The 13787-nt window shown below is 41.9% G+C and overlaps 1 protein-coding gene across 1 annotated transcript in view; it reads right to left on the reverse strand.

Moving 5' to 3' along the window:
* MAPK1 (mitogen-activated protein kinase 1) overlaps positions 1 to 13787 on the reverse strand; it is a 95141-nt gene that overhangs the window by 34995 nt on the left and 46359 nt on the right. Inside the window, exons 2-3 of the mRNA XM_061168967.1 lie at positions 5354 to 5536; positions 3431 to 3620 (exon numbers count right to left, since the gene is read on the reverse strand). Coding sequence (XP_061024950.1) covers positions 3431 to 3620; positions 5354 to 5536 — 373 coding nt within the window. The remainder of the gene's footprint in view (positions 1 to 3430; positions 3621 to 5353; positions 5537 to 13787) is intronic.

Raw genomic sequence — 13787 nt, forward strand, 5'->3', positions numbered from 1 at the left:
GCCCGGCCAGAACCAACTCACCTCTCTCCTTTGTGTGTGTTACAGTAGACAGTACTGCAATCATCTATTGCTTATCAGACTCCTGACCTATCAGTTTTCAGACTGCAGGGACAGACACTCTTCTCCCTTGCCAGGTATACATTACACTGCTTCCCACAGGAACGTCTGTGGAAGTGAGGTCCACGAAATGATCACTGCTATACATCTATACGTACTTTTCAAACAAATTTATTTAGATATAATTCATATACTACACAATTCTCCCGTTTAAAGTGTGCAGTTCAATGGTTTTTGGTATTATATCACAAGGCTATAAGACCAATACCACTATTCAATTTTAGAACGTTTTTATAACCTCTAAAAGAAACCTCGTGCCCATCAGCAGTGTCTCCCAATGCCTCCCCAATCCCACCAGCCCACAGCAGCTGCTAATCTACCTTCTATCTCTACAGACACGTCTATTCTACAATATATGATCTTTTATGACTGGTTTCTTTCACTCACATACTTAATAATGTTTGCAAGATGCATCCATATTGGGCTTCCCTGTTGGCGCAGTTGTTAAGAATCCGCCTGCCAATGCAGGAGACACAGGTTCGAGCCCTGGTCCGGGAAGATCCCACATGCCGTGGAGCAACTAAGCCCGTGTGCCACAACTACTGAGCCTGCGCTCTAGAGCCCGCGAGCCACAACGACTGAGCCCATGTGCCACAACTACTGAAGCCTGTGTGCCTAGAGCCCGTGCTCCACAACAAGAGAAGCCACCACAATGAGAAGCCCGCGCACCGCAACGAAGAGTAGCCCCCGCTAGCCGCAACTAGAGAAAGCCCGCATGCAGCAATGAAGACCCAAGGCAGCCAAAAATAAAACATAAATAACTCATTAAAATCCATTAAAAAAAAAAGATGCATCCATATTGTAGCACATATCAGTACTTCATTCCTTTTTATTACACTGTATGGATCCACCACATTCTATTTATCCATCGTCATTTGGACATCTGAATTATTTCCGCCTTTGGGCTATTACGCCACTATGAATATTTCTGTATTTGTCTCTGTGCAGATGCGTGTTTTCATTCCACTCAGGTATACACCTGGGGCCGAATTCTTGCTGACACTTATCTGATTATATCATCGTAGTGTGTGTGAAGTGGTATCTCACTGTGGTTTTGATTTGCATTTCCCCACTGACTAATGATGTCAAGCATCCTTTCATGTACTTATTGGCTGTTTGTATACCTTCTTTAGATCCTTGGTCTTTTCAGATTCTTTGCCCACTTTTATTTTTTTTATTTTTTATTTATTTATTTATTTTTTAAAACATCTTTATTGAAGTATAATTGCTTTACAATGGTGTGTTAGTTTCTGCTTTATAACAAAGTGAATCAGTTATACATATACATATGTTCCCATATCTCTTCTTTTGCCCACTTTTAAATTGTGCCATTTATCTTTTAGTTGTTAAGCTGTAAGAGTTTTTCATATATTCTAGATATAAATCTCTTATCACATATATGATTTATAAATATTTTCTCTCATTCTGTGGGTTGTCTTTTCACTCTCTTGATGATTTACTTTGTAGTGCATGCTTCTCATCTTGATGAAATCCTTTTTTTTTTTTTTTTTTTTTGGCTATGCCACACCACGCCACGCCACGCCACGCCACGCCACGCAGCTTGCAGGATCTCAGTTCCCCGACCAGGGATTGAACTCAGGCGACAGCAGTGAAAGCACCGAGTCCTAACCACTAGGCCACCAGGGAACTCCCTGAAATCCATTATAAAAAAAAAAAAAGTTGTTGCTTGTGTTTTTGGTGTCACATCTAAGAAGTCTGCCTAACACAAGTTTGCAAGAATTTAATCCTGTGTTTTTTAAGTGCATTCTAGTTTCAGCCTTTAAACTTAGATCTCTAATCCATTTTGAGTTAATTTTTGTACATAGTACAAGGCAGGGAGGGGCCCAAGCTCATTTTTTTTTGCATGTGGTTATCCAATTGTCCCAGCACCATTTGGTGAAAAGACTATTCTTTCCCCAGTGAATGATCCTGGCACTCTTGTCAAAAATCAGTTGATCATAAACATATGGGTTGGGGCTTCCCTGGTGGCACAGTGGTTAAGAATCCGCCTGCCAATGCAGGGGACACGACTTTGAGCCCTGGTCCGGGAAGATCCCACATGCGGCGAAGCAACTAAGCCTGTGTGCTACAACTACTGAGCCTGTGCTCTAGAGCCCGCAAGCCACAACTACTGAGCCCGCAAGCCACAACTACTGAGCCCGCATGCCACAACTACTGAAGCCCGTGCACCTAGAGCCTGTGCTCTGCAACAAGACAAGCCACTGCAGTGAGAAGCCCGCGCACCGCAATGAAGAGTAGCCCCCACTTGCCACAACTACAGAAAGCCCGTGTGCAGTAACAAAGACCAAACGCAGCCGAAAATAAATGAATAAATGAATGAATGAATGAATGAAAAAACAAAAACAAAAACATATGGGTTTATTTATTGACTCAATTCTACTCCAGTGAGCTATATGCCTACTCTTATGCCAGTATCACAATGTCTTGATTACTATAGCTTTGTAATAAGTTTTGAAATCAGGAAGTGTGAGTCCTCTAACTTTGCTCTTTCATAAGATTGTTTTGGCTATTCTGGGTCTCTTGAATTTCTATATGCATTTCAGGATCAGCCTGCCCATTTCTGCAAAAAAAGCCACCTGGGACTCTGATATGGACTGCATTAAACCTGTAGATCAAACTGGGAAGTACTGCCATCTTAACAATATTAAGCCTTCCAATCCATGAACATGGGATGTCATTTCATTCATCTAGGTCTTCTTAAATTCACATGCATTTTTACTAGACTGAATCCACATTCCCTTCATCATACTGGAGACAGCTGTAGCCCTCCTTCTTTATTTAGCTCTGCCACGTATTAAAATAGAAATATATATAAATGCTGCCCATTTTTAAGAGAACTCTAAGGACTATAAAGGATCTAGGGTTTTCCTATTTATTGGGAATGCATTATTTAGGAATCAAAATCATTAAGGTCAACTTTTCTGCTGTTTTCTGAGTGTTTACTGTATAAAATTTATCGAAGAAAAAGGTGACCAACGAAATAGATCTTTTAATGTACACATAATCCTATTTACATATATAAGTAAAAAAGTACATGTGTATGTAAGAGCATAGAAAAAACTTTGGATGAAAATACACCAATTTGTTATAGTGGTTACCTCTGGAGAAGGAGGAGCAATGGGATGCAGAAGAAAAAGAGAACTAGCACTCTTTACTTGCATTTTTTTTTGCCATAAATGTTTTCATGTATTTCTGGTATAATTCTAAATCTGAATAACAATAAATATAAATATGCCCCAGTAACATGAGTTTTTCAACAGATATCACCCTAAGAGTAAATAATCAAGCTGACCTTGAGATCGCAGGTGGTGTTGAGCAGCAGGTTGGAAGGTTTGAGGTCACGGTGCAGCACGTTAGCTGAATGGATATATTTTAACCCTCTGAGGATCTGGTAAAGAAAATAGCAGATATGGTCGTTGCTGAGGTGTTGCGTCTTCAAGAGCTTGTAGAGATCTGTTTCCATGAGGTCCTGTACTATATATCTGTTTGGAAAGGTTAAGGTAACACACCAAAATAGCTGGTCACACTTAGCAAAGCACTGAAAACAAAATGAACCCAAAGGGTCCATTGTTACATTATGAGGCTCAAGAGGGAAATGAGAACCTGATGAAAACTTGGTACACCTCAACAGAAGGAAGCGGAAAGTCGTGAACTCCTTCTTAGGTCCTGTGAGACAGCAGGCATCACGCCTGTCTGATGTGCGCAGTGATGCGCTAGCAGAGACCTGACGCGGGTCGTGTGGACGAGTTCCTGGTCTCCAAGCTGTCCACCATCAACAGACGCCCTCTGGGGTTGTTGGGAAGGGCTGGGGGAGGGTGGGGGCCAGCACCAAGCACTCCCTCCTCTCTGGCCTAGCAACGACTCAAAACGTCACTGTTCTTTAACCTCCCTTCTTGTCCCCCTCCTTCTCCACAAAAATCAACCATAAAACTTTTGGAAACACAGGCCTAGAACACATTTCCTACTAAACTCAACCCTCAGTCTATTTGCTTCACTCTTCAATTAAGGTTAAGAGTATAAATAAGTAAGTAAGACTGTTGGAAGTTGTGCTAGGAAGGGGCCTGTCCTGGTTGAGCTCCTCTTGTTTTCCTGCCTATCCGTGTATCTCAGCATCTAGAATTTTAGTTATGGCTAACTTCATTCCCACAGAAAATAAATTTTAAAAGCTGCTAGGTTTTAACTTCACCACGATATTATTTCATTAGTGTTTTTGCATTTCTTTTATTCATTTCTGTGTAAATATTACACATCTACAGATTCATGCTAGATGAGACATGGTACAGGATTTGAAGGAAACATGACTGGAAAACTTGTCATCTGACAGAGATGTCATTTTCAAGGCAAAAGGTAAAGCAGGACAACAGGTGGCAGGAGGAGGCAGTTCACTTAAAATATCACCAGAACTTAGTGACAGAGCTGTCTAAAAATGGAAAGGCTAAAAAAAAAAAAAAAAAAGTAAAAATAAATAAAATAAAAATGGAAAGGCTGCCTGGAGACAGTGAGCTGCCTCTCTCTGGAGGGGCAGAATGCAAAGTGGGCAAACTGGTGGGAACACTGCTGCGGCCAGAACCGGAACCTTCTCCCATCAGGTCCTCCTCAGCACACTTCACACTTCTACCTTTCAAACATAGTCTTTAGCCAGGCAGCCTCCTTTACCCAAGCCTTTACCTGCTTAGTCCAGATTTCTAAATGTTGGTCATAGTTAATCACACAACTTCAGAGCTGAGCCAGCCTTGAAGATCATGAGGGCGAGCACGCCAGTTTTAAAAACGAGAAAACTGGACCCAGATGTGAAATGGTGCTAAGATCAGGACAGTCTGGACCTGACCAGGTGCTGTACAGGGCACCCTCTTCCACAGTCGATTGCTCTTTCCTTTTCACCATCATAACAAACCATACCTTGAGTGGCAAACACATGACTGGAAAAGGCGTTCTCCAAAATTTTCCAAAACTACACTTAAAGGAAATCTTTACTGAAACTGACAGAAAATATTGGATTTGCCAAAAAGATACTAAAATCAGTTACTGACAAATGAAAAAATGAATCAGAGAAAAAATGTAAATGATGCAAGTATTACAGTAAATGACAAGCAAAGTACAGTTTCCCCCTAAATGTGTTTTATTACTTTTCCTCCACCCCTATAAGTGCAGGACACGTCCAGTTACATTACTCAACCAGGTGACGGAGCAGTGGAGCAGCTGCCTGAAAGGATACACATCTTTCATCTGCTCGATGGTTGGTGCTCGAATAATATCATTGATTCCAATGATGTTCTCATGTCTGAAGCGCAGTAAGATTTTTATCTCCCTCAGGGTTCTCTGGCAGTAGGTCTGGTGCTCAAAAGGACTGATTTTCTTGATAGCTACTCGAACTTTGTTGACATTATCATAAGCAGAGCTAAAAAAATAAATAAAAAAGGAGGGGAGGAGGGGAGACGGCATTAAAAACAGTTCTCAGAACAAGGCGGTAAAGTATTAAATGATTAGTACTCTAGGCAAATACTTGTTTCATACACCTGAAGGAAGCATGTGTATAATCCACAAAGAGGCCTTAAGCTAGGGAGGATGCGGCTGGCAAAACGCAGCACACACAGAATCTCAAAACTAACAGAGGGCCTGGCCCTGGGAACTGTACAGATGCCCATTTTCATAAATCCAGGAACAAGGGCGTATGACACACACATGTCATTTTCCCACTGTTTTTAACAGCAACTGCATTCTAGTGAGAGCAATCATTTCTGCCTCCAAAACAACTTCCTACTGTTGTATCAGATTCCACTGACTCAGCAGAAATGTTCAAATGACCATCAACCACATCTTCAACCCGAACAAAAATGGACCCAAGAGAGCAATAAGGATATACTGCATAGCACAGGGAATTATAGCCATTATCTTGTAGTAACTTCTAATGGAGCATAATCTGTAAAATTACTAAATCACTATGCCATACATCTGAAACTAATATTGTAAGTCAACTATACTTCAATTAAAAGGTGGGGCAGGGGGATGCACTGATTGCTTGCAACAACTTTGTCTTACGTGCAAAATGACATGACTATTTCTTCCTCCTCCCCCACCGCCCCAAGAAATTTAACCAAGATGTTTGGGTAGTCTTATAACAAAACCTAAAAAGTATTGTTCAAAAAATACCTTCACAGCCATAACATAGGGCCCAGTTCTTTCCAAGTTGTCCTGAAGGTCTGACTTAATAGAATTCCAAGCAGAAGCAATAATAATTTTATCTTCAATTTTATGATGAATTTGAATCTTGAATATTACTACTATCTTTATGAACAATATTCTATTGAATCTTTTCTGTAAGAGCTTTTCATATTAACAAGTATCAACATCTGGTCCATTGACCGAAGCAATGAAAGAACACGGACGGGCAGTAAGACATTACTTCTGGTTTCCTCTGGGTAAGTGCTAGAAACAGGAAACAGTAAAATAAGTTTATTCTCAAGTTTGTGCTTCTATAATGATATCTATCAGTCTACTTATACTGAGAATTACTGATGCATTTGTCTGACTCTACCACAAAACTATGCTGTAGGAGGGACCTTGTCTCACTCAGCTTCAGTTTTCTCACACCATTTATACATTGCACTCGGGTACCCCAACACTTTGAAATGACGTCTATTTCCTTAAATAAAAGAATAACTACTCAAATCTTATTTTGCTTCGGTTTGCTGCAAGAAGGCCTAAACCACTGATTTTTAGGTAGACAGGCAAAGGGATATGTCGTTCAAGCAAGTTTATTCAACACTGGAAGTAAATACTATTAGAAATCAAAACTTTTTTGGTAATTCAGATTTTAGAGCCTGAGTTCAACAAAAGAGAACACAGGTTAAAATAGTTATAAAATATTGGTTTAAACTCAACATTATAAATATCCAGGGCTTCCCTGGTGGCTCAGTGGTTAAGAATCCGCCTCCCAATGCAGGGCAAACGGGTTCGAGCCCTGGTCCGGGAAGATTCCATGTGCTGCGGAGCAACTAAGCCCGTGCGCCACAACTACTGAGCCTGCGCTCTAGAGCCCATGAGCCACAGCTATTAAGCCCCCATGCCATAACTCCTGAAGCCCGCATGCCTAGAGCCCGTGCTCCACAACAAGAGAAGCCACTGCAATGAGAAGCCTGCGCACTGCAACAGAAGAGTAGCCCCCGCTTGCCGCAACTACAGAAGGCCCGCACGCAGCAACGAAGACCCAACGCAGCCAAACATAAATAAATAAATTTTTAAAAATTAAAAATAAATAAATAAATATCCAGTTTTACTGAAGCATGGTAGTCAAACAAACATGGGCATAAACTTGCCTTTGAGAATAAGACTGCTTGGGGAGAGGGGCTTATGGTCAGTGTGCCCCTCCAACTGTATCGACTGACACTCAGTGATGAAATTGGAACTGGGTATGTTATTTAAAACAGAAAGAGGGCGTCCCTGGTGGCGCAGTGGTTAAGAACCCGCCTGCCAATGCAGGGGACACGGGTTTGAGCCCTGGTCCAGGAAGATCTCACATGCCGCGGAGCAACTAAGCCTGTGCGCCACAACTACTGAGCCTGCGCTCTAGAGCCCACAAGTCACAACTACTGAGCCTGCGTGCCACAACTACTGAAGCCCGCACACCTAGAGCCCGTGCTCCACAACAAGTGAAGCCACTGCAATGAGAAGCCCGTGCACCACAACGAAGAGTAGCCCCCGCTCACTGCAACTAGAGAAAGCCTGCGCACAGCAACAAAGACCCAATGCAACCAAAAATAAATAATAAATTTAAACTAACTAAATAAATAAAACAGAGGAGCACAGACAAACACACACACACACCCTAAGTAAAGGAGGAAACTTTTATCCAGCCATTTGGTTATACTAACAGGATACAAAGATTATACTACTACTGTGCCCTTGAGGAGCTCAAGCTATTGAGAGCACCCAGTCATCTTACATAAATGCAGCTTCAAGTCCCAGATGAATTCTATCCTGAGATACATAAATGGTGGGGAATGGGAGATCAAGCCCAGAGGTGAGCACACTCAATTCTTAAAACTGTAGATTCCTACTATTCAGCAATAAAAGGAAACAAACTGTTGATATATACAACACAGATGAATCTCAAAATAATTATGCTGAGTGAAGCCAGACCAAAAGAAAAGTACCTCTACTTATATCAAATGCAAACTAGTCTATGAGGACAGAAAGCACATCAGAAGGGTTTACCTGGGGCTGCTGGGAGGGAAGGATTACACAAATGGAAATGGAAGCTAGATAACTTTTGGAGGCGATGAATGTTCATTATCTAATTGTTTTGATAGCTTAATGGGTGTATAATACGTCAAAACTTAAACTGTACACTGGTATATTGTTCATCAAGCAATTCTTCAGAGAGCAATTAAAAAAAGGAGCCAGGGCTCTCCAAATGCATGGTGAATTCCAGGGCCAGGGTGGGTGGGAACAGAGATTCCAGAACTGTATTTGACCAGTTAATGTGGAAGTAGAAGCCCACAAAATTCTGGAGTAGATTATTTAACAGATGTTTTGTGATCGCTTAGGGAAGAAAAGGGAACCAGCATGAGTCAATTATGAACAAGTCAGGCTAAACTAACCTCATTTCCTGTTTTGACAGGGTTACCACAACAACAGGAGGGTGATGCCAGAGCTGTGGCAGATTCAAGCCACACTTGTCAAGCACTTCCCACTTCTAAGACTTCATGTTAGGACTGGGGGCAAAACCAAACAGTGATCCTGCTCTTAAAAAGCTGGCAATTTAGTGAGGGAAGGAGACAGGAACAGACAGCATGCACTGCCTTTATCACAGTAAAGCACTTCTGAAACCCAAGGAGAAGATTAAGATCTTCTACCCAGAAGATTAACCTGGGTAGATTAAGTCCAAATAAGGGCAACAAAGAGGATTAAAAGAAGATGAGGCCTGTAGAAACCATACCCTGAAAGATGAGCAGCTTTCGAAAGAGGATCAAGGGCACAGAGAAGGCGAGAGGCAACATGTGGAGAGGAAAACAATCAGGCCATCTATGGGGACAGCTGGCCCTCACCCAACCAGGCACCTCCTCACCCAGTGGTGATTATGGGGTCCGGGGAATGTGCCATCAGGAGCCCCAGAATCCCAAGGCAGCGAGCAGAATGCTCCTCCAGGGTGTGTACCACAAGGGGTGGCCAAGGGGAGCTATCTGCAGGGTATACACGGTGCGTGGACTGTTGGGCTGGGGGTCCACAAGCTCCAGCTCATGGGGGTTGGGGGGGCACAGCACTGGCTGGGAAGAGAAGAGGGCTATGCTGGAGGCCTACTCTCCTCGAACTGCTGACACCCAACTCTAAAAAGCCCAAGATTTTTCAATTTGAACCTGATCTTCCAGGTCTTTAAGAAAGTTTATCTGTCTTGGGGCGGGGGGGGGGGGGGGGAGAGAATACATTTCCTGTTTCTTAGTTTGATTTATATGGTATGTGATGCTCCATTTGTATTCCTGACCCAGGCCTTGCAAACAAAACATGAGGGGCAGGCCTGGATTTGGGAGGGACAAAATGAAGATGGGGGTAGGGGAAGACAATGACAGTCTTGTACTTCCTGATTTAAAGATCTGAGGAGGCTTGCAGGTGATTCGGATGGCTCTGCACTTCTAGCAGCATTAAAGAGAGAGAACAAGGTTAGAAGTAAGATATGAGAATTTTTAACAGAAGCCACAGAGGGTTGCACTACTGAGGAGAGATACGTGGAGAAAACAGGTCTGAGGACAGAACTCAGGAGCAGACAGAGGAGGAGGAACCAGCTAGAGAGTGAGGGAGCACCTATAAGCACCAGGAGAGAGTGGTGTTTCAGAAGCCAAGGATATAAAGAGTTCCAAACAGGAATGCTTGACAACAACTGGAAAGCATTCAATGAATCTGCAATCAGCTGATGTGTGGTACCCTGGGTGGCAGTAAATGAAGGGGAGTGGGGACAGGAGTGGAAGCAGCACAGGTGACTACTTTTAAAGAAGGCGAGGAGGAGGAGAATGACTGGCAAATCCAAGGGAACAACCAAAAGGCACAGGCTGTTATGAAAGCAGTGGGTGGGTCGAAGGCTGGCGCACCAGGTGGGGTGAAGAGAAGACTCCCAAAAACTAGGCAGGTGTGAGGAGGCAGCACACACTTCAGGCAAAGCAGAGGTGCATGCAAAGCTACAGAGGCCTGCAGGAACCTGCGGCAAGAGAGTGGGACCCAAGGGGACACGGATGGGGTTGAAGCCGGAGGCTTAAGCAGGAACCAGGCCATGTTTAAATATCTACAATTTTACCCTGGGGAGCCACCAAAGGATGTTAGGCAGGGATTTTAAGCATGGCGGTATTTTTATGAAGTTCTCTCAGGTAGTAGTTTATTGAAGGAATGGAATGGGGAGGGCAGCGCACCAGGCAGGAGCCGTCTTAGCCAACTTGGAACGATGGTGGAGCCACAGCTTTGGAGAAAGTGGCCACAGGCAACTCAAGAAGTAGTGCCTACTTCACAAACCTCATGTTTCCTAGCTTGGTCCTGTTCAAATGCTCTCCATTCAATTAGACTATATATTCCTCAATGGCAGAACTATACATTCTAAATCACTTATGTCTTCTTTCTAGCAGCTGTAACCAAATTCACAGGGGAGAAACAAACAGTGGAGGAGAAGAGACAAATCTTCCTAACAGAAGAACTTGGAGTAATATGTGTAGATCCTCTCCCCTCCAGGAGGTGGAACTCAATCTCTCCCAGCCCCCACACCTTGCGGGCAGGCTGAACTTAGAGACTTGCTTCAAAAGAACAGAATGTGAAAAGGGAAGGACAGTAACTTTACAGTAGAGAAGCCTGGCAGATACCACCTCCACCAGGCGATCAGTTACCACTACCAGTGACGTCACGTGGACATTGTGACTTCCTGATAGGAGGAGGCGAGAAAGGCAGCTGATCTCTGTGATATTCTTTCCCCAAACCTGTAACCCCAGGCTAATAGTGAGAAGAACATCAGACAAACCCAAGTTGAGGGATATTCTACAAAATACTTGACAAGTACTCTTTAAGTCATGAAAAGAAAAGTGAGAAAACAGTCACAGAGAGACAGGCAGACATAACAACTAAATGCATGTAGTATCCTGGATTGGATCCTGGAACAGAAAAAGAAAATCAGTGGAAAAGCAAATTCCAAATAAAGTCTGAAATTTCTTTATACCAATGCTGGTTTCTCAGTTTTGATAAGCGCATACAGTAATGTAAGATGTTAACATCAAGGGAAACAGAAACTGGGTGGGGGCTTATGGGAACCCTCTGCACTATCTTGGCAACTTTTCTGTAAACCTAAAATTATTCCTACATAATAGTTTATCTGAAGAAGGTCCTCCACTAAATTATACCTCCAAAATTGATGACATAATTACAATTAACATGTAGAAAATATGGGCTTAATTTAATAAGTAGAAGGAAACATAAACATTTCATAATTATCTACTTTAACCCCCCATAAAAATAAAAATGAATGCCCAATGGAACAAAAATATTCCTAAAAAGGTAACTGAAAACTTTACCTAATTGAACTTTAAGTTATGCTCCACCTCAATCATTTGAAAAACATTTACTAAATACCCAATATAGGCTAAATCTCACTGCAGATTGAAATAAATAGAACATCATCCCACCTGCCTTTCTCCCTTTGAGCATCCTTAAGAATAGGGATGATATTTGAAGGTATTTAATGCAAAACTACCTAAAAGAACAAAACCTGTATTGCCAAACATAAGGATTAATACATTATGGAATATTAATATAACAGGTCACTGTGCAGCCATTAAACTAAGTATGAAGATCGTATTAACTAAAGGTGAGATTCAAAATAAACCAACAGACTGCAGCTTAAAAATATTTATCTAGAAGAGGCAATATACAGAACAAGCTAGGATGATGGGACCATGAGTGATTTAAAACATAATTTAAATTGTATTTTGTCTTACTATTTCTGTCTACTCTGTTGGGAGAAAAAAATAACCAGTGAGGGGTAGGTAATATAAGATAAGGCAGCTTGAAGGAAATAACTTGAGTTTTTAAATGAGTCCCTAAAGTTCTACATACCTTCACAGGCTTTTGCTTCTAACCATGATGAAAGAACAGGGACTGATCTAACTCTCTTATCTTAACTTAAAAAACCAGACAGTATTTATGAAATAAGTTTTCTGACACCCAGCAACAGGCAACACAGGCCAGCAAGCTGAGTCCTGTGACTGCCCCAGCTTACTGCCTGGAGTTTCCAGGTTTCAATGCAGAGAAGGGAAACCCAAATGGAGCCTGGTAGTCTCCCTGAGTTGAGACAGAATTCGAGATCTGGAGAGTCCAACTCAGAATTTCTGCGGCTGAGTACAGGAGAGGAGAACTTCAGAGAAGGTTGGGGAGATCCGCAGAGGGTTCCCTCTGAGTGTCCAGCTGATAATGAACAGAGCTTGTGCATGATCAAATTCCAAGGCTGGGGAAGGAGCCACCAGAGAGGAGCAGATGGACTAATCCATGTGGAACAAGGCTGGGAACAGTTCCTGTTCTACCACTTTTCCAGTAAAGACCTCCTCACACCAGGACAAAAAACTGAGTCCTCAGAAAGGTTGTTGACTCAGTACTGGGGCTAAATTAGCCTTTGACTAAAGGCTATTCCGGACTAAATGCTTAAAAGAGAGCTAAAATGCTTAAAAGAGAGCTTTCAAGGGATCAAAGTGTTCCAAGTAACTTAACTGCATCCCAGAAAAAAAAGTCCCGAAGTATTTAAAGAAATACCAAAAAAAACCCTAGCACTCAATGTAAAATCCAGTGTCTTGCATCCAATCAACATCCAAAAAACCCCCCCAAAAATAAAAAATAAAAAATCCCCAGGAACTATATTCAATATCTTGCAATAACCTGTAATGGAAAAGAATCTGAAAAATATATAAATACTGAATATACTGAATCACTTTGCTGTACATCTGCAATACTGTAAATCAGTAAAAACAACAGCCACAAAACAAAAAAGCAGGAAAATACAATCTATAATGAAGAGAAAAACCAATAAAAAAACATACCTAGGAAGTAGAAATGACAAAATTAGTAGACAATCGTGTACTGGTATAAATATACTCCATATGTTCATGAACATAGAGCACGATATAAAGAGAGAAGTGGAAGGTATAAGAAAGACTCAAAATGAACTTCTAGAGATGAAAAAAATACAATGGTTGAAATTAGTAAGAGATTATACACTGAAGAAAAACCTGGTGACCTAGAAGACACAGCAGTAGAATCTAGCCAAAATGTAATGCAATGGGGGCATCGGGGGAAACAGAGCACCAGCGAGCTGTGGGAGAAGGTCAAGGAGCTTAACATACATTTAATTGGAGTCTAACAACTTCACATGTACAAAATCCGAGGGAAAGTAAATATTCCTAGAAAAGTGTTAAATGTCAAGGAAAAAAGAAACATACAAGTGCTCTCTCTACACTGGTTTCCAACTTAGCAACAGGCACCACTTAGTAGCTGAGATTGTCATTACAACAGAGAGTGAAAACTTATGCTGATGCCCAAGTACTAGCTGAGAGAAGCTGCAGTCAGATACCTATGGTATTAAGCTCTGAGATTATAAAAGAATTATTTTCGGATTCCCACTTGGACATACAGAA

The sequence above is a fragment of the Eubalaena glacialis genome, chromosome 15, assembly GCF_028564815.1.
Source record: "Eubalaena glacialis isolate mEubGla1 chromosome 15, mEubGla1.1.hap2.+ XY, whole genome shotgun sequence".
Lineage (NCBI taxonomy): Eukaryota > Metazoa > Chordata > Mammalia > Artiodactyla > Balaenidae > Eubalaena > Eubalaena glacialis.